The sequence below is a fragment of the Cylas formicarius genome, unplaced genomic scaffold (genome assembly GCF_029955315.1).
Source record: "Cylas formicarius isolate icCylForm1 unplaced genomic scaffold, icCylForm1.1 PGA_scaffold_3__17_contigs__length_32017465, whole genome shotgun sequence".
In the NCBI taxonomy this organism is placed as follows: Eukaryota; Metazoa; Arthropoda; class Insecta; order Coleoptera; family Brentidae; genus Cylas; species Cylas formicarius.
Window position 1 is genome coordinate 13,266,624 of NW_026844326.1, and position 21,907 is coordinate 13,288,530.

Sequence of the window (21,907 nt, forward strand, 5' to 3'; positions counted from 1 at the left end):
ATTGATACCTATTTTATATTTTAAAATATTTTAATTATTTTTTTGGTGTTTTACAAAAAATTTGGACTCAATTGCATAGGATAAACACATTTTTCGGACACATTTGTTTGGGCTGTCTCCGTGAAAATTAGGAGAACCCCAATTAATTTTTATTATCCTATGTAGTAAAAATTATTAGTAAAGAGTACAGTGATAATCATCGGTTTTTGGTCGAAAAAGATTTTTCTGTACAAAAAAAATAGCTTTACTCCTCACTAATAATGTTATCTGCACTTTGTAGAATTATCATTTTGGCAGCATCAAAAATATAATATCGTTTGCTTCACCTATTTTAATAAATCAAACAAATATTGGGCATGGAAAGAATTATATTTAAGAAACTATATATGTATGTACATTTTAGAAACATGCCCATTTGTTTTAATCGAAAGAGACTCAACTAATATTGGCACTCGGTTATGTATGAAGAAAGTGCCAAATTCCTTACCGTGTTTACCTACTAATAAAATTAACTGCAGCTCGCTTAATGATTTCTTCAATTTCAATTACTTTATCTTTTACGAAAAACCGATAAAAAAAATGGCACTTTCCGTATAAAGCGTGTAATTAAAATAAATAAAAACCTAAAACTATGTTGTTCTTAAGTACGATATTAATTTTACGGGTAAATAAAGTTCTAATAAATTAAATACACTCTACAAAATATACATATCAGGGACGATTTTAATACACATAAAGTTAATAGTTGTACCGGAATACCAATCATCGTTCTATTTTTTTTTCGTCCCCAGACGCAAGACATAAAATTCTTATCACAGAATCGGAATGTTCGGTTCAATACTAAAAATTATAACGTACAAAAGTTCGAACGCAGACTAACCCACTTCCAGTCGGTTATCATTTTATTTTCCCGTTTTTCAGTAGGCGTAAATCGATCTAATTTTGGCACTGTGTTTAAATTTGACCTGAACACCCCAGCGTTATGAAGTGTGCATGTTAATTTATGTAAGATATTTTTAATTGAATTGTCGAGTGAATAAAATAAATAAATAAATAATAAAGAATTTTAGGAATAAGCAATATCCTAGTAGTTGTAAATTTGATGTCCTTGACGATTTTTCCTTATCCAAATTCCCATGACTACAATATAATTAAAAGCTTATTAACCGAACACAGACTTGGAATAGTGAAGATTAAAAAAATATTTTTTAAATGCTTCATCTTGTGTTCAAAATATCTTGAAACGCAGAAAAATTGAAATAACGTCTTGTTTATTGAAATTCTCATTCAAATTTTGAACTACCGCGATATTAATCTCTATAATAGCATATTACAAATTACAAATGTTACTTTGAAGCTTTCTATATGCAATGCAGACAATATGTGTCAGTTAATTGGAGCAAGAATTTAACAGTCGATAGTACAGTAAATTCAATGTATCTAAGTTACATTCTCATTCGTTGTCATTTTTTAAAAGTACCTATCAAGGTAAATAAAAAAAAATGTTGGAAAGTCACCCACAAAACTTTACCAATTTTCTAACCTCTGCTTCTTACTCTTTTAAATTGAACGCCCTATATACATATTATATTGACTGCTTGGACTGTATTGATGCATTCACATTCATATATTATTGCACTCGTGTTTGATGGTCAGTGGCGTGCTTTTTTACTTCATGAACCTTAAGGTGGTCAAGTTAAGTTAAAATATTGTTACCCTAAAGATTATAATTATTTTTGCTTTATTTGAATTTGGTACAACTGTTATTTTTAAAACTTTTTCCAAAACTAAGCACTCGTTGACTTACGTTGTTTGGCTATAATAAATTGATACACCGTATATAGTTGTTTAAAAAATCAGAAATTTGAAAGTAAACATTCGGAAACAACTCACTAAATATTATGCATAACCACTCTACCTTGAAAAAAAAACGGAATATCGTTAATTGATAGACACAGACGTTCCTCTTGCTGCCCACTTGCGCAACTACCTAATGTGGGAACATTGTTAGTGGAAAGTGAGTACTGCGTGTGCTGCGTTCGATATTAATAAAGAAATCAAGCAGGTGCATTATTTGAAAAGTACATTTTCATTTAAACAACGCACTTGCAACGGCGAGAACAAACAAACCAAGTGAAAGTTTTATTTGGCAGCAGCGGCTAGCAGCTTTCGCGGTTTTACCGATTATAGGGGTGAGCTTATCCATAATAACGGGGTTCGTTTCCAGGATAGGAGCGCACGCGGTATCTCTGATGGCGTCCTCCACTTTGGCGGTCATTATCCGAAAATTGACCTCGCCGTAATCTAAACTGGAATACAAAAATACGGGCAGTTTGTCCGACAGTACCCACAGATTGCTGTCGTTATCGACTTTGATGTCGTTCGGGAATACCATGGTTTCGTTGCTCATAAAAATTCGACCTTGAGACTCCATCGTATACGATACGTTCGGCGTTCTCCAACATATAACGGCATTCAAGTTTATGAGGGTGTAGAATAACACCCCAGATTTGGTATCCAGGAAGGATGCGCCGCTCTGGCCTTTGGGCCCTCTGCTGCCGAGATGACGAAAATCGTAATAGTTGGCCGGGTTTTTCGCTTTGTCTTCATCCCGTAGTATCTGTAAGCAGGTTTTAAGGTTGAAGAGACACGGAGAGATAGAAAAGCGAGTCAAATTTTATAATAGAAAAAGATAGAGGGTAATGGGGATTCTTGTCTTTCTTTTCGGATTATTAGTACCATTATTACTAAATTTAATGAAATTATTTAAACATCATACAATATTTTCTTTAAATATTTGTAATGTTTCTAGTCCCTCATAATAAATTAACTTATTTAACAAGATTCCGATAAGGCGCACAAAAAGCGATATACATAATAATAATAACAATAATAATGAGGTTTCTTTGCGGAAAATAAACTAAATTGTTACATGCGCGATTTTGTTCTAACTTACTTTTTTAATTAAAATTTCTATGATTATAAAACTATACTTTTTCATTTTTAATGCATTTTTAATGCATATATTTTACTGTAAAAATATAAACCTGAAAGTATTTTACTACAACTTCAAAGCGTGAAAAACGAGAAACAAATTTCAAATTTTCCGTTCCACGGTACTGACTCACTTATCTACGGTACTGACATAAAATATATTTGAGTTCTAAAATGATGTAAACGCAAGGTAGATGGCGCTCGAGTCGTATAAATACAAAATCAAATACTAGTTAAATTTTAAAGACAAAAGTTATTAAACCGGAATTCAGTGTTAACTTAAAACATTCACCAAAAAAGTGCTTTTTTTTTTAGTTTGATTATAGAAATAATAATTTACAGATAAATTTTAGAAATGGACCTGATACGGTACGTATATTTGGCTGATATATTGTAGGTTCTCTCTCTTATATAAAAAAAATGATGAAATATGTTCATGATATATCTAATCAATACAAAATTTTTATTATTAGAGTATTAATTAATCACCAGTGAAAACCATATCTGCAAACTGAAATTAAACTTGATCAAAATTCAGCCCCGAAAATATCCATAATAATCGATGGAAAAGGAGTTCACAAATTGACAATATTGAACCTATTATTTTAAGTTTACATCAAACAGTTTTTGATAAAACAAAAGTTGCGTGCAAAACGAATAACATTAATTAAGGAATTAAAGTTAAGTACATAAGTAAATAAGAGCAGTAGGTATTTACAGTTTTAAGATTGTTAGAAACATTACTGTTAAATATTGAAATTCAGATAATGAATATCGATTCTAAATAGAAAAAATATACATCACAAACTTTTTTATAAAAATAAAGATAGAATACTGATTTGCCTAAACGTGTATTTTTAACCAATATTTTCCAGGAAAATAAAAAATTGTAAATACATTTTATGTATAAAACAAAATCTAATCATGTAGTACACAATATGTGTAAATGCCAATAAAATTTATTTTCCCAGATATACGATCACAGAATTCAAAGAAGGATCAATGAAAAAAATTGAGAAATAATCAAAATAGACAATCTCTTATTATACTTATAAGTATTAAAGTGTAAGAATCCCAATTTCTACAGATATTTTCTGCATTATCTGACAGAACCATGCCAGTTTATATCGAGTTCACTTAGAGTCTTATTTAGTAATATGTTCTTATGAGTTTCTCACAAAAGGATGATCTAAACTAATCTGAAAAAGTTAGACCGTAACCTACGAAGACCAAAAGTCTGTTCGTGCGTAATTTTTTTTTTTTTTCGCTTTCCGAGGTCCTATAATGAAAAAGCTTTCACGGAGTGCGCATTTACCAAAATAATTAGAGTGGCTTTAAAAACTATTTAGGGTGATAATTCATTTCTAAATACTTTCTACAATTGTAATACAAGAGACTTGACCTTGTAAGAAGAAAGCAATACCGCATTTGCCTAGGTTAGTTTTTCAAAATTAAATTCGCCCAAGCATTAATTAAAAAAAAAAAAAACATGAAAAAATTATCTACCATATTAATCAAACAACCTTGTGTGGTATTAATATTCCCGATTCGAATTAAATTATCGTAAACACCTCCTGGTGAACTGTTACATACCAGAATTATTGGGAATTTTATATATAGGGTAATTCCACAAGCATTTTAGAATAAAACGTTTTTGTACACTGTGTCACAAATTGCCTGTAATCACAAGGTTTCTGAGCAATCAGCAGAGATAGAACTTTCCGGTTTTCACGACACTGCGTCGGTTCATGAAACTTTGAATGCCGCAAACAGAATTATACCACCTTGTTTAGTTCCCGGGATACAGGGTGAAAATAGAAATTTTTCAAACATCATTCAAGTTAAAAACAGGTAACAACTACTATAGATATTCTTACGTCGAATCCAGTGCTGTAGTCAACAAATTTTTTATAGAAACCGTTTAAGAGATATAACCCAAAACTAAAGCTGCTAACTAACTAATTAACCAAAACCTGGCAATGGAATTATAAGTATTAAGGACAATCAAGCAAAATTAAATAAAATAAAAAAATAATAACTCTAAACTTGACAAACTGAATAATATTGATATACTTAATGATAATAATAAACAAATTCATGACTAAAAAACCGGATTTACTTTCAGCATTACGGCGCCCCTGATCATACCGCACAAATTATAAGAATATTTGTGTTTGGACCAGTAAAGTCGCCAGATCGCCCATTGTTGGTTTTGTCTTACTTAAAAAATAAAATTTCCCTGAATCCAGCGAACACTATGGAGCAAAATTCGCGGTGTGTGCCATTTATTATTATCATTAAGTTTATCAAGATTATTAAGTTTATCAAGTTCAGAGATATACATCCTTTATTTTGTTTAATTTGACTCTTGAGTACTTTCATTCTTATAATTCCATTGCTAAACTACGTTTTTCTTATAATATTACGTTTTTAAGGATTAGTTTTGGTCAGAAACTAAACATTTAGCATTTAGAAAATAGTATGTTTCGGCTATATTTCGGAAGTGGTTGTCTAAACGTAAAATTTCAATTTCAACATGTACCTCGTTAACGAAACAGAGTGGCAAAAATCTGTTTGTGGAGTTTCACGAAAAACTGACATTGAATCGCGAAAACACCAAAGTTCTATCTCTGTTGGCTACCGAGAAACCATGCGATTAAAAGCGATTTGGGACAAGTGCACTTTATTCGATTTTATAAGAGTTTAGTTTGTTATGAAATTTCCTGTTTATGATTTACGATTGTCCGAGACACACCTTTCTTATACCATAATCTTTGTGCCTTATGAGAAGAACGGATAACGTTATATTTAATTTCTGAATTTTCAGCATTAATTCACTACATATACCGGCAATGTAAGGAAACCTTACGCTATAGCTGTTTTTCTATATCGACAGCCTTCGCTGTCCGCAAGGACGTTTCTACAGGGTGTTTGTTTATATTTTCCACCATAAATACAGTCAAATCTTGAAAAGCTATAACAAAAACTTTAAAGACAACAGGTGTAGGTTTTTTTACCTGTTACCTTTTGGTAATTATAGAATAGAAAAAATGACATAACTTGCATTGTTGTAAATATAAGACCTAGTATATTTTTCTTTATACAAATTACCTTTAAAAAATGGCCGAAAAAAATAAACCTATAAGACATAAATTTGCAAAATGAACGATTTAATTTAGGTTCTAATAATTAAAAGATTTAACAGCCAAATATTAGCCAACTTTATTCTTGAAATTAAAAATTTTTTTTTTTAATAGAATTGATTGATAGAATTGGAACTCATTTTTTTCTATTCTATAATGACAAAAAGTGATAGATAGGAGCCCCTACACCTTTTTAATTTAAGGTTTTTTTTTCTAACTCATAAAAATAATATTAGATAAAAATTAACAATTAGAAAGTGAGCAAAAAAATGATAATTTTGACAAACTGACTTAAACAAAAAAATTATAATTAGATTTCTAATATATTTCGTCCTTTAAAAGCAAAACACGGCCCAACACGTGTGTGACTACTGTGAATATTTGCCAACCCCTAAATTCAAGCTTGGCGCTGTTCGAAGAACCACCCTTAAAATTTTAAATGAAATAAGGAAACGAGTGGTGAAAGATTATTAAATTCAATTTTTAACGATTTATTATTTTTCAAGATGGAAAATTAAAGCGACTGCAGGCTGATGACTTTTGCAATTGTACAAAATGTTCGATAACGCGATAAGCAGAACTTCTATTCATACATTGCAAGCAGGTTGTAAATATAGATTAATTTTATAACCATTCAACTGAGGTACCACTTGGCTATCCCATTAAAAAAAATGCTGAGACACTGTATATTTACTTTCGGACCCGCCTAAACAATAAGGCGATTTACAGAAATCTTTTTAGCATAATTTACAAATATTATCGGTCTTTCCTTATTACTTCACATTAATATTTATAGTATGGCAGCACGCGTTTAAGAAAATAATCGTTAATTACGCAAAACATTCCTAGAAAGTAATAAACTATTGTTCGTTTACCGACTTCCAAAGAACGACCTCAAGTAAGTTAATTATGTTAATCAAAATGACGTATGGGTCTATTTAGCATAACGGGCTATTCTTTTGGCTAGTTTACAGTAAAACCGGACCGTGAAGTTTCACTTGCCTTTGTGCTGACTGCGAATTCATCAAAACTTATCATCGGATGAAAATAAAGCGTGCTATATCCGTCCGGATCGGGAGAACTTAGAGCCAATCCAAATACCCCGTCGTCCCAGTCTTGTATAGCTATCCCAGAAACGTTGAGCTCGCTCGCCAACGGATCTATATTAAAATAATTGTGCTTCACCAACCAACTTCGGTTATCTTTGTAAGTATAGACGACCAATCCCGGGCTGGCTACGTCGGCAAGATACGCATAAGTATCCTGCAATAATACTTATCAGTTAAACACAACATCAACTCCCAAAATCTAACGTAACGACCTGACAATCGTGATCTTCCACCGCTATGTTTATAAAGAACGACTTGTCTTTCATCTGATCGCCCGGTATATCGTAAGTCCGCATTAAAACATCGTTGCGAAGGTTGTATATTAAAAGTCTGGTTTTTCGGTGAGTTAAATTCTCTTCCGTTCCGGTATCCAAAACCCATAACCTGTCGCATGCATCAGCCCTGATTCGGAAGGGGGACACGATGTCAGGGGGATTACGCCCTATAAATGTGTGGGCGTCCCAGTTTGGATAGGGGCGCAACTTGGGTGAGTCAGTGGGAGCTGAAAAACAAAACAGCACCAGTGATTAATAGACGGAAATGTTTTTTCAAATTCCTATGCTACGCTATCAAAAAGTTATATAAAAAAATAATTCCAGAAAATGTCGTTTTGTTGATTTATTTGAAATTTGCTCTTGTAGGGAAATGTTTCATTAAGGGTGGTCACCGGTCGTATCTCGGCACCACTGGTTCTAGAGCTTCAGGGAAAACATTGTGACTACAATGGAATTTCTTCAAACTTAGTTTTAAGTTGCACATTTCACCACAAGGACGCGCAATTGATAGGCCTAATCATAAAATTCTAGATTTCTCCTAAAAATCTCAAGATCGCTTTTGAAAAATCGTAGACAGGCCGGGCGAATTAGTCGACTGTAGCGCGAAGTAGCTTTGTGTTTGAATAAGAAGCCCCTTCGGAATTTCTCGTCCTAGAGGGAGGCATTGTTTTTCTATCGTCCTCCTGCGGACTACTATGCAACTTTGGCAAAACCGAAATAATTTTGTCGTTAATGCACCCTGTATAAAGTGACTTTCACATCTCGCCGAACTTCAAAGTCACGGCAAACTTTAATAAGTATAAACATTTGTACAAACAATAGCGATTTCCATTGATATTTTTTCAAATATCTCGCGCACTCTGTGTGACCAAAGCTGAAACTCTCTCGACACAATTGACGACACTGTTTAAACTAAATTATCCCGTGCTTCATATTTTTTCATTTGCGGCTCATAATTTATCCACGAAAATAGAAATTTTCAGGGTCTTTTAGATTATTTTGCTCGCTAAAGACACACCCTGTATATTACCTATCAAAAAAATGGTAAAGGTAGGGGTGGAAGCCCTCCATCTACCAAGTTTCCTGGTTAGCGAATTTTTCCAATAGCGTAAATAGTTCTAGACAGAGCGCGCGCAATAGTGATTTTCATATGGATATGATAGATGAAAACTGTAAATACAAAAATTGTAGCCTATAATACGATTTAAACCAATTAGACATGTTTTTTACGACTTTTGATTTACGCCTAATAATTTTCTCTGGAAAAGTACAATTTTCACGGTCTTTTAGATTTTTGTTCATAATTGAAAAATTGAAGTATTTAATCGAAAAAATGCCTAAAATAAAATTATAGCCTCGAATCTTCCGCGTCTAATGGTTGAAGAGTATTTGAGGAAATCATGTTTTTCTGGAAGCCAAAATCACCTAAGAAAATTTTTGACTTTTTTTTCACAAAACTCTACAAGAAGTTAGCCAAGTTGGAATGATCTCTTGGATATTTAAATTCAGATTAAACTAAACAAGCATATTATATTGGAAAATTAAATTCTTCTACTAGTATGTATGTACCTGCACTCAATTCTACAGAGCTTTGCAGAAATGAGGACAATAAATAAAAATAAGATCCATTTTCAGAAAGCCCGAAAAAATCCACACAAGTTTTCTCTGCGACCCATTGACGTAGTGTTTTTATAAGGGTGGGGCAGCTGCTTACATCATTTTGGAAATACAACGATTTAAATAATTTAACATTCAGGATTTTCCCTCATTCTTATTAAGAGCTTCCTAATAATATCATTAACAATATAGAAAAATTCCTAGAGAAATTTTAAGTTTCATGATTCATCTTATCAACAAATTTTGTTTCCTAAAGCTCTAAAGCCAACAGTTACGTAAACCAGGCACGCGTACTAAAAATAAAATAACAAAAATTGTAATAAAATAAAAATATTTAATAAACCACAAGCCCTTACTAGCTTTTCACTTAAATTGATCAAAAACAAAGTCGCAACACTGGAAAAACAGATATAGGCATACGATAGATTTCTCCCATCGAGTGAATAATAAGAAAAATATTTTGAAAATGTAAAGTTCCACGTACCCAACACAATGAGATATAGAATATAATAACTTTGAAAATTGATTTATTTTAAATTCCCGACATCAATGTCAGTTATCGGAGTTCAAATGGTTTATTGGCCCTTATCAATTAATTTTCAAAAATGTTAAAGTGAAACATAACCACTTACCAGAATTTAATTAAAGTAATTTTACTGCACCGTGTTAGGTTTTATGAATTCGACCTACTAAGTGGGCACTCCTAGAGCACCTAAGTCGAATGCAAGGACATCTTATTTGACTAAATACCGTAATTAAGTCTTTAATGGCCTTCAACCTACATGATATACGCGCGTTGAAAAGTGGTTTCACACATTGAGGGTAATTTGATCTAAATTTTTTGCCAATCGAAAATGTGCGAACTTGTATTGAAAATTTGTACTAAGGCGGATGTTTCATTCTGAACCATAGTATCTGATCATAATTCTAGTATATTCAAATAGTAATAACAGAATAATAATAGAAACAATATATCATTCGACATTAAAAAACAATCAAGTGACATAGCCTCCCAAATTACTAATAAGACTTTTCAGATAGGTGATAACTCATTAACCATTGTAACAGGTAAAAAGATAATAAAAGCGAACATTCAAAATCGAACTACAGAAAGTAGAGACACGAAAATATGGAAGATGTAAAATTTTAAATAATGTATCGTAATAGCAGAATTGTCTATTTTCTTTGCAATAAACAAGAAACTGGAAACCCGTTTTTCCGTCTTTTCCGTCATATTTCATTGTATTAAACGTGCACGGTCCTAACCATCAGTAACAACTAACCAAGAACCATCTGAAAAAGTCACGTTTCATTTTCTTCCATTATAAGTAGAACACGACAAAATGGTAGCAAATTAAACTGATTGTTTATTGATATGAGATATGTCACCTCCCAACCCTTATTTTCTCCAAGACAAAAAACATTTTGAAGCGAAAAGTCGGAACTTTCGGAATATTCGTCCATCAGAATCCTCTAAAATGTTAGCGTATTATCGAGCTTTTATCCCTTTTTTGAATTTGCATCGCCTTGTAAGTGAAAATATATGAAATTGCAAACCATACCCATTAAATTAGAGTCTCAATAAATGTACGCCCGTTTTCATTGACTAAATTAAATGCCGTTGTAAAATAAGACCGCCGTATTATCTCCTGCTATACGGAATGTATGTTAAGGACAAGGTAAGAGAGATTTGTTTTAATTAACTTTCAAGGCTGTTGAGGTCTGCTCCCGTACAGCTCGATATGGATTATACCTCATGTACACCGGAGGCCATCATCAATTATTATTCTAAAGGTTTGCCCAATTGTCATTAAAAATGCACCAAAGGCTCGGCCTCCGTTAATGCCGTCCCATTAGTAAGTCTAATATCGATTATATTCGATATCAGCGGAATTGTGTAATAATTTTGACGTTTGTGTGAAAAGCCCAGAGCCATAAAAAACCCAGGAGCACAAAAATCCGTAACAATTATTAATCAAGCGGGTATATCTCCAGTAATTAACGATAATTTTAAACAACGTCAATGTAATGCGAATAAATTAAGATTGGCAACAATCGCACAGGCTAAATTAAGCTGAGTGAAAACGACGAACGAATTTCAAACACTGTAAGACTGTACTATTTACCTGTGGTTCTGTCGATGTAAGCCAGAGAGGCGGCAACACCGCGTTTCCATCGGGGGATGGTCAAAAAAAGGCGTTTCCCGACAACTTCCAGCCCAACCGGGATATTATTTTCCGGTATAAACTCTTTTTTGTTTATAGCTTCTTCTCGGACTCTAGGAGATGAATAATCAAAATCTAGAGTTTTCCACTGATACGCCACTCTCAAGTTATCCATTGTCGACGCGATTGTCAAAATCGCTACGACGGTGCAAATAATCAACGTAGTACGGCTAAATATAAATATCAAGTTAAAATTGATGTGAATCCTTCGTTTATAGTTTTACTTTATAGACATATAAGCGCCAACCTATTTGTTAATGATAATCCCGTTTCTAATAGTAAATTTTATATTTCTAATTGGACTACCACTAGGCCCGCTTTTCGAGGCCTTTAAACAGCCAATTTAGATAAGTCTATTTTTTTTCTACGTAGTTAAAAGTGGATACTAGCAAAACCAGTTATTATTTGGGGGTAATGACTTTTGGTTAGTCTAGTTTATTACGCAATAGAGTATTTCAAAAAATGCGTATTCAAATGTGCCTGCTAATTTTTCATTTTTAATTAGAAGAAACAGAATAAAGTAATATAACAATAAAGAAATAAAAACAGACTAGACACGGTATAGTTAATAACAATCAGTTTGAGCGAATTACGAACACTGGTTCACTATCGCCAAAGCGTTGTTCCTTTATCAATAAATAAAAACCATAAAATAATCTGTGACTACATGTTGTGGTTGATATGAAGAAGTTATATACGGTATAGACATTGCTAGGCCTATTTATAAGGTTCAAAAATCGTAGATAATTTTTGCCTAAAATAAAACTTATTGAATTAATTCGCGAGAGTTAAGGCAATGAAAATGATAATTTCGTCAAATTGTTATCGTAGCCTCATAAATTAAAGTAATATATATACACATCAGTTTCAACGAAACAGTTTATCGTGCTATAAGATTAATAACTACAATCCCGTCGTAAAATATCCTAAATTGCAACTTCACATAATTTAACCATGACTGTTTAAGACAAACAATTTTAATTAATATAACATTAATAAATTACAAAATCATGCTACATATGAAAATGTGATTGGCAAAAAAATGTTGCAATTGGCGCCTTCACTTTTTTAAGTCTGAAGCTAATTAAGGAATACTAAGTAATGGTATTGTTTTCTGCTAATTTTAGCACTAGGAAATTTCGATCGATCGATAGATTCTCGGCGAAAATTGGTTTCCCTATAGTCTATTAAGTTAAATCAGTTTTCGGAAGCAGAATTAAATGATTTTAACAAATAATTTGTTTATTATTTTTCAGAACCTAATGGTGGCTAGCAGAAAAATTTTTTGCCTTCTTTAATTGCTTCCCTGAATACCTATCAATTTAAAATTTTATTATATCTAAACTTTTTCACACATCAATTAGCGATAGGCTGTTGCGAAATGTATTTTGCAATTGTCATATAAATGTCTAATATTTTATTTAGCTAAGCTTTCATCAAGCGTAGAAAAATTTTGGAACAATAAAATGTAGTTTGTGTTATAAATGTAAGATTTTTAGTTTTTTTTTATTTATTTTATTTCAATATTTAATGACTAATACAGTTCAAACAACACTATTGTAAAATAATAGTTATGACTATGTAATAAAATATAAAACATCACAAACCTTACGTGCATGTTTTCGTTCTCTCGATATTACCAAATTTATTTTTCAAAATTCACTAGGAACAAAACGTGGGGGTGAGCGTATTTGAATTAATGTGTAACGCAGGAGCCTCCGCTTACAAAGTGCCCAATTATTTTACTCCTTCAACATCAGATATTCGAGACGGTCGCCGCACAAAAGTTGTTGCGAAACGATTATTTATTTAGTTCTCACTCGGCACATAATAACAACGGCTTGGACAACTTATATGCGACATGGCTCGCACAAGACTAACCTTAAAATTTTAAGTGTTTCTTCGTACATATCGTTTGTTGTAGTGAAAGTGACTACACGCAGAAACCTCAGATAAAATAACTATTCAACTGTGAATCGTTTAAAACGAACCGGCCGGTAAACAATCGAGCGGGCCTCTAATTAAAACATTGTCCATTCTTAGCAATAGAAATTTCTTTGTATAATTTTAGGGCCCAGTTTCCACAAATATATAAATATTTTACACAGTCATTATTTAGAAGAGTGAAAAATGAATGATTAAAAAAAAAACATTATTTTCACTGTTATATCAATAAATATTTAAGAAAAAAACTACTTTAAATAATAACATTCAAATTATAATAATAATAAAATACAATATAATATAAAATTAAATAGAAAATTAATATTGCATTTTTTATTTTTAAAGGTGAATTGTAAGTTTTGAGTTGAAAAAAAATTGGGTAAATTAGAGGATTGTTCAGGTTCCAATTGGGGGTATAAATTTATGGGTCTGTGAGAAAAAAAATAATTTGAATAAAACAAAACATGGCAAATTTAATTAATTTTTTTATTATTTTTTTAATTTTTCAAAGAAACTTCCGCAGGCTACTGTAATACTGTTTACCAAACTTCTGCATTCCTCCTGCGTCAGTTTTTGCTGAGTCGAACATGCTAACGTTTCGCCAATCTTCCTGTTGGCTTCTTACGAGCTTGACTGAAACTGGCCCGCATTTTACTCTGTACCTGCTTATATATTGTTTGAGGGGGGCGGAGCTAAATAAGGGACATAAACACGATCCGTCAAAGACAAAATTCCGTTTGAGATGCCAGGAGTTTACAGCATTCCATGGATATGCGGTAAGGAATACATTGGAGAGGCCGGACAAAAATATCAACTTGGTTAAAAGAATATGAAATTTTATTCGATAAAACTAAAATTCTTACATGTAATCAATTCTTCTACCAACGAAAAATCTGAGTCTATAGAAATCTATAAACAACCTAACGATCTTAACTGTGACTCAGGTCTTTACCTGTCACCAATATGGAAATCAATCATCCGAGACAGTGTTTATGCCCCTTATTTAGCTCCGCCCCCTTCAAACAATATATAGCCAAGTACAGAGTCAAATGCGAGCCAGTTTCAGACAATCTCTGAAGAACAGGATGATTGGCGAAAAGTTAGGAAGTTCGACTCAGCAAAAATGGACGCAAGCGGAATCCAGAGTTTTATAAAAAGTATGACAAATTTAATTTGAAGGCAAATTTGATGCATTTATTTGAAAATCTTTAAATTTTTGAATTTTTAATATATTAAAAAATCGAGATAAAATAAATTCACACGAAGAAAAGTACATTTTTGAAACACTTAGAAAAGACATAATTCAAATATACAAAAAATACAGGGTGAACCATGTCCAATTTAAAAGTTACACCTCTTTATGCTGTGAAAAGTTGTAGATTTGTCTTACAAAAATTTGAAAAACTTTTATTTTTATAATATTGATTTTTTTCATCTACTGGTAAGTCGGTAGTCTTTTTCCAAATATTCATGGTTGCATTTCTTTTCTGATCTTTAAAATAAATGGATAGTAATTCAGCACTTACGATTTTTATATCTGTTTTGTTACTTTATGGTTTTTAAAATTGGTTGATAAATAAAAATAAGAAGTACTCTTTGTTCGTGTAAGGTTAACTCGTTAATTTCAAAGAAAATTGAAGCAACTGTCCATATTTGATATCTGATTTGAAATTTATGAGAATGAGTTTATCCTTTATTTTTTAAAGTGATACCTTTTCTTTAAACATTAAACGAATTTTTGTTTTTGTGGTACAAATTAATTTAAAATAAGTACTAAAATATGCGAAAAATCTGAATCGATTCGGTTCGGCTTTATAGAGCTTTTGTTTGATCGATAGAATGCATATTATCATGTTCGCCAGAAATGTAAATACAATTTAATTTTTGACAAAATAAAGGGTAAAAATCAAAATGAAATTAACTAGCAAGACGGGTTTAATATCTGCGCCTTCCATCATTGTCGATGCACACAAAAAGGTATGTTCAATGTTATCGGATTTGTAATACAAGCCGCTTAACAAGCAGAGTTACGAACTTGTGATTCAACTAGCAACGTCTTATATTGCCAAAGTTTATATTACTACTTACAAATTTTTTGGATTCCTGCTGCATCGATTGTTGATAAATCGAACTTGCTGACGTTTCGCCAACCAGCCTGTTGGCTTCTTCTTCAATGAACAACCGATGCAGGAGAAATCCAGAAGATTTATAAATAGTGTTACAGTGGTCTGTGGAAGTTTCTGTGAAGCAAAAAGTTTATATTCTGTAAACTTTTATATTACTATCTAGTGGTAAACGTAATATGTTTTATTATTAAATTGAACCTTCAAACGATCTAACAGACGCAATCAACTAAGAAATATATTTTTTATCAATCAAACCTTATGAAAAAATGTTAAAAACATAAAACTAACTATCCACTAACTTCGTCATGTGAAATTCACTCACACCTTGTGTATTTATTTAACAGCAACAAGAAGTACAACTCAGGGCATTTGCTAAACCAGCCCCGATGACCGAGAAATCTTATTCTGGACTGTTTAATCCATATCCAGGCGAATGTTCGTTTTTGTGCAACCACCCGATCGGCAGCCAGGCGAAGATGTTGTTAAAACAAATGAAGACCCACCTGGTATACCCGCACCTTCTGCAGCATTTAAATTTCAACAAAGAGTTCTTTAGAAATTAATAATAAAACACTACAACAGGAATAGAAATATTAAAAGTAACTTTGCTACCCAATGTTAATCTAACTCTGGTTAACAGATTTTAAAGTCTTTCGTGCATTTTACGACTTCCGCTACTGGTACTTTTTCTAATGTTCACATTCTCAATTATTCAGGTTTAATAAAAATCGAGATATTAAACAAGTGTTGGCTCTAAATAAACATCTTAACATCTTCCTGCTTGCTAACGTCAGATACCGACACATTAGTACTTTGGGTTATTCTATCACTGGTTTTAAGGGAACTCGATTTGAGAGAGTAGAACATAAAAAACCCAATAGTTATTAATATTAAAAGTAACTTTTCTACCCCGTATTAGTAAACAGATTTTAAAATATTTCGTGGATTTTCCGACTTCTGCTACTGGAACATTTTCTAAGGTTTACATTCCCAATTATCCAGATTTAATAAAAATCGAGATTTTAAAAAAGTATTGGCTCTAAAGAAGTAAAAAATAAATATCTTAACATCTTCCTGCTTGCTTATCTCTCATACCGAAACATCAGTAGTTTGAGTGATGCTATCACATTTTTTAAGGGAACTCGATTTGAGAGACTGGAACATGAAAAATAAAAATAAAAAAATAATATAATAAAATACTGCCTCTCCATTCCAAAGTTGTTTGAATAGCAATCAGCTTCTTTTTATTCTTATTAATATTAATTAATTAATCCTACGGCAGTATATAAATATAAATGCACAAATTGTTAAACAAGTGATAAAGGCCCAAATTTATTCATAGTTTAAATTAAGTTCCATCTCTTGTTGAAAGTTTGCTTGCTGCAATTAAATCTAACTAATCTTCTTATACTCATATGATATGATTATCAACTAAGCAGATTAACGGAAACTCGAGAAAACAGTTCATGAATGTGAAAGGGTACAAGATCAAAACGCGTCATCAAAATGAAATCACCATAGATGTGCACGACGAGTCCAGTTACTCGATGAACCAGATAGACAACGTTCCCGAGGAGTTGTTCAGAAGGTGAGATTATTTACTTGCGAAAGTTTGCAACTATTGTCCATTGTCTCCATTTTACTCAATTACTCAACGTTTTGGACACATGGATTCGTTATCAAGCGAAAGATAACGCAATTTCAAAAACCACAGAGAATAAACAGCTAATAATTTAGCACCGTGTGCCTTATTAGTGGTTGCCAAGTGTTTCCACACTTGAGTTGCCAAAACGGTAGTAATATTTGCTAAAAAGACAGCTTTCTTAAATTTGCGCCTCCCTATGGAAAACATGGATCTCTGACTACTTTACATTGTGCTCTGCTTCGAGTCTTACGTTTAGAGGAGGTTTGATCTCTCCAATATACAACTCACCGCATTCACCGCTTTTTGAAGTAGACTACTAGTAAAAAATAAGCTTTTTGTTCAAGACGATGTATATAGCGAATATACAGACATTGTCTCCCAGGCGTAACGTTGGTTCTAATAGTATATTATGCAACAAGTGCGGTAATAGTATATTATGCAATAAGTGCGTTAAAAAGTTTACCGAACGTGTTGCATACTATACTTTTTCTACGAACGTTAGTTTTTGGGTATATTTTACAAGTGATACAAGCTGTTCCAAGATGGCCGAGAAGACGCCGATGACGAACCTCGCTCTGGAAGGTCTCCAGCACGTCAATAACTGATGAAAGCGTTGAAGAAGTGAAACAAATATGGTGTTGAAAAATCGTCGAACCACTATTAGAGAAGTGGCTGAAAATGTCATCTCTATTGGCTCGTGCCATGCAATTTTTCTGTTTTGTGCATGAAACGTGTAGCAGCAAAATTTGTTCCGAAATTGTTCAACTTGGAACAAAATTACCGTCGAAGAAGCAACGCTCAAGAGCTGATGTTTCTGATATGCTCAAAAAGATCATTACTGGCGAGGAATCATGGATATATGTTTATGAAGTTGAAACCAAAGCCCAGCCGTCCCAATGGAAGAACCCAGAATCGCGAAGACCGAAAAAAGCACGTCAAGTTATATCAAATGTCAAGGTTTTGTTTACTGTTTTCTTTTAATATCGTGACGTACATCAAGAGTTCTTACCACAATATCGTACGGTTATTAATAGTATATTATGCAACAAGTGCGGTTTTTAATAAACGAGTGAGTTAAAAAGTTTACCGGACGTGTTGCATTCTATACTACAAAGTGAGAAACGAAACTGACGTGGTAAAGTGACGCTTTTCGCACGCTAGATCGGTGGGTAATTAGGTATTTTGCAGACGGGAGTAGAAAAAAATATTTACAATGCAGGTACACTGACACCGATTCAAGACCTGCTACTCCGGTACGGATTCTTTCCACCCCTTCCACCAGGGCATCGCATCCTAGACGGTGCGTAACGCCGGAAGCCGGTCGGCCACGTTTGGTACTAGATTTACGCCGCACTCAAAGTCAGGAAACTATTTCGATTAGGTAACTGCGAAAAACTTGTAGTTTAAGGTATGGTTAATTAATATCAAGTTCATTCACAGTGTTTCCCATTACAATCTATCTTTAATTCACGTGCATCAAGAACCCAATACGCTGGCTGCGTTTGATGGAGCAATTTCGCATTCCATAACTTTGTCCAGTCGTCAGACACGCCCCGTTACTCCGTTTAAAAGGCCAAGGAGCGCGATTGGTAATATAAGGAGAGAGCCCGTTGTTTTGGTGGGTATCGTTGTATCCATTTCCGGTCAACCCATATACCTACTAGATAATTTAGTGATATCACAATGATAAAAGTTGATGCGCCACAGGTGGTATTAAGATTTTATCCACTAACCTGTACTTGGCGCCATTTTTTTTTCGAAACAGCGATTTCCACACACTTAACACGTTTTCCTAGAACATTTAACGAGATCTAGACATATTTAAAGAAAATCCTGTCATAAAATTGCCGCATCAAAACTTACTGACAACCTGTCAGCGGCCATGTTGGTTGTTGAATGCCGCAAGGCCATTGGCTGAAAACGAGATTTTAAATCTCGCGCATGCGCATGTTCGAAAGACCTTTTCCTGTTCCTGTATCATCGGCATATGCAGGGCCTCTATATCTCCAGTAGAGTGAACATAATTTCAGAATGGGACATGGGACAATTACGTGGCCGATTGTAGACGCTGGCGAACCCGAAGTCGCTCGACCGCTTGCAGCGGTGCATAATTCTTTCTCTTTTATACCAATTGTTTTTGGAGCCATATTAATAATCAATTACAAAATATTAAAAATGAAAACCAACAGAGCCCTATAAAATAAACACGTACAAATGAGAATACAGAATAGAAACACGACATTGCTGGGAAACGAAGACATTCACTGATTGCCTAGGCAACGGCATCAGCCGACCGCAGCCAAAGAACAGCAATCGCCGCGTGCTGTCCGAAATTACACGCACTCTAACTATATGAGTGAACCCGATTTAAATTGCAATGGCAACAATAGAAGATTGAGTGAAATTTTATAATAGAAAAAGATGGCTTAGTAATGGGAATTCTTATTTGTCTGTTGCTCATTTATATAAATGGAGGAATAAGGTATTTCGTTGTTTAAATAATGTATTTATCAATATAAATACATTATTTACATATTATCATTTGATAGTCAAATATTTCTAAAAAATAATATTTATAATAATTCTAAATACTTATGCTAAAAATTATTGGTCACATATTTACATAATTTATTTATATAATAACTTGATTAGGTATTATTTGTCATCAAAACTAAATCGAATATTGTAATACACAACAGGACTGCTTTAATTATCTAAAAAAAATTAAGAAACGTACTTTCCATATTTCATATATGGGCACCCTTAAAAACACTCAAAATATATCACAACAAAAATCAGAAGCAAGTTTAAAAATTAAATATATAAAATTATCATCACCAGGGCTTAACTGAAAAAACCAAAATTAGGAAAATAATTCATAAATTCAATAAACTAGTGGGATCAAATTGAAATAAATTTCATAATGATGCTTAAAATAGAAGAAAATAATATTGCAGCTTATTTGCTTTAAAATAAAAGCAAAAAGTAAGTAGGTAACGAAATAAATCCAAAGATAAAATGTAAATAAGTAGTTATACAAGTTGTGTAACTTTACATTTTAATACTTTATGTAATAAGCAAACATAAAAAAATATATGTAATATAAAAACCTATAATTACCTTGCTACAATCCTTTTATTCAAGTTTTGAATGAAATCAATAACGCAGGATTTTCATTGTTTGTTAACTTGTTCATAAGATAAGAGAAACAATTTTGGATAGAATAAATATTCAATTCATTAACTTTGTCATTGTTACCATGTGCCATATCCCATATATTGACAATTACTTAATTTAAATTTGCTTTAAATTGTAGAGTAAAACTGACGAATCGAGTCCTGATAAGCAAGAGGCAAAACCAACAGACTGTGTTTCAAACGATAAGTCCGATGAAGAAATTCGACGTCGTGGAAAGAAGCCAAAAAAGAAAAACAAAAATGCTTCCAAAACACCAGTGTTGGATACTTGCAGAGATCCGGAAACTCAGGTATAACAAAAGGAAATTTCTGGAGAGATAAACCGGAAATAAACTTTCAAACTTTCTCTAGATGGCTACAATCGGCACCAATTCTTGGAACCACAGTGCGGATCCACTCATGGAACCGTTACACTCAAGAGCTGAGTCTGCTAGGAAACCTTCAGCAAAAAGTGATCCTGACTCACATAATAACACTTGTGCCGAAAGAGGAATTTTCGGACAGTTCCGAGGTGAAATCAACGAGGAATTGGTGGATTGTGAACTGGATTTCAAGGTCTGAAGCTGTCGTGTCATTTTAGAAGTTTATATCGTATTTTTTTTATTTAGAGGCGTTTAGCGCTGGAAGAAATTCTTAAAACGGTTCCTCAAAATAAAGACTGTTGCATGGAACTAATCAAACTTCAAGAAGAGCTAGCACCACCCGCCATTAACAGCGACTTATGGATCTCGTTACCGAGGTCCTTTAATAGATCGAGTGTTAGATTCGAATTGCCTATGAATGGAAAGTCTTTGTCAGGCAAGCGCTATGGAGTGCTAAAAAGAAGGAGACGGATCACAACGTTAACACTATGGGTCCGATAGAGACGATGAAATCTGGTAGTTACGGTACTGACATCGAAAATTTGAACTATTATTAAATACGAGATGCTATCGATGTATCTCCTTCTCTTTAGCACTTTATAAGATATACTGGGAAAACGTCTATTTTTGTGGTTTATATTACGATTTTACTGGTCCTACTGCATTACTTCCTATTACCAACGAATATCAAATTCAAATAATGACATTGTACGGAGTGTCCCACTAAGGAAAGGCTGTATGCCAGAAGATATCAATCATATGACCTACGAAAAGAAGGGATGGGAAATTCTTTTAAATCATTTTCAAGTTTCTAAAACGGTCGTTAGAGGACGCAACTTCTGGTCCGAATAAGAAAATAAAATTTGTACAAAATGTTTGATACCTTGATACGATAGGAGAACGTGGAATCGTTTGGAACATTGAAAATGTACATCAACGCCTTATTCCACTTAACGAAGTTAAATGATGAAAAACATTGAGGAGAGGATCAAAATGTTGATCTAATGGAAACTTGACGTTTATATGTTGTCCAAAAGAAACATTATTCCAAACCCTATCTCTCTTAACTAATAACTTATAATATAATTTAATTGTTTCTTCTCATATTTTCCGAGAATTGTCGTAATAAAAAAGCGCCACTGTTGCTCGGTCTTAACACCTGTAAGTAATTGAGATCATATTTTATTGGTATTTGTTAATAGTTTTGCTAATATGTTCAGTTTGAAAAAAGATCAAGATGCGGTTGTCGCTGAGTATCTACATCTTTAGT

The 21,907-nt window shown here is 33.0% G+C and overlaps 2 protein-coding genes across 4 annotated transcripts in view; one reads left to right on the top strand and one right to left on the bottom strand.

Moving 5' to 3' along the window:
- On the bottom strand, positions 1–15,411 carry LOC132700006 (protein yellow). 3 transcript variants are annotated; one of them, XM_060667046.1, is made up of 5 exons: positions 15,396–15,411; positions 11,265–11,533; positions 7,459–7,748; positions 7,140–7,400; positions 1–2,620 (listed from the first exon to the last, which is right to left on the bottom strand). In XM_060667046.1, the coding sequence occupies exons 2-5, from the start codon at positions 11,476–11,478 to the stop codon at positions 2,090–2,092; spliced, it is 1,296 nt and encodes a 431-aa protein (XP_060523029.1). In that variant the 5' UTR covers positions 11,479–11,533; positions 15,396–15,411; the 3' UTR covers positions 1–2,089. The 3 variants fall into 3 exon arrangements, with proteins under 3 accessions (XP_060523029.1, XP_060523027.1, XP_060523028.1); XM_060667044.1 differs by lacking the exon at positions 15,396–15,411 and adding an exon at positions 13,245–13,297; XM_060667045.1 differs by lacking the exon at positions 15,396–15,411 and adding an exon at positions 12,971–13,231.
- LOC132699689 (uncharacterized) overlaps positions 14,690–21,907 on the top strand; it is a 14,813-nt gene continuing 7,595 nt past the window's right edge. The window contains exons 1-9 of the mRNA XM_060666538.1: positions 14,690–15,284; positions 15,778–15,939; positions 16,873–17,021; positions 17,461–17,467; positions 18,254–18,459; positions 18,519–18,696; positions 20,395–20,565; positions 20,627–20,830; positions 20,884–21,073. Coding sequence (XP_060522521.1) covers positions 15,219–15,284; positions 15,778–15,939; positions 16,873–17,021; positions 17,461–17,467; positions 18,254–18,459; positions 18,519–18,696; positions 20,395–20,565; positions 20,627–20,830; positions 20,884–21,073 — 1,333 coding nt within the window. The 5' untranslated portion in view covers positions 14,690–15,218. The remainder of the gene's footprint in view (positions 15,285–15,777; positions 15,940–16,872; positions 17,022–17,460; positions 17,468–18,253; positions 18,460–18,518; positions 18,697–20,394; positions 20,566–20,626; positions 20,831–20,883; positions 21,074–21,907) is intronic.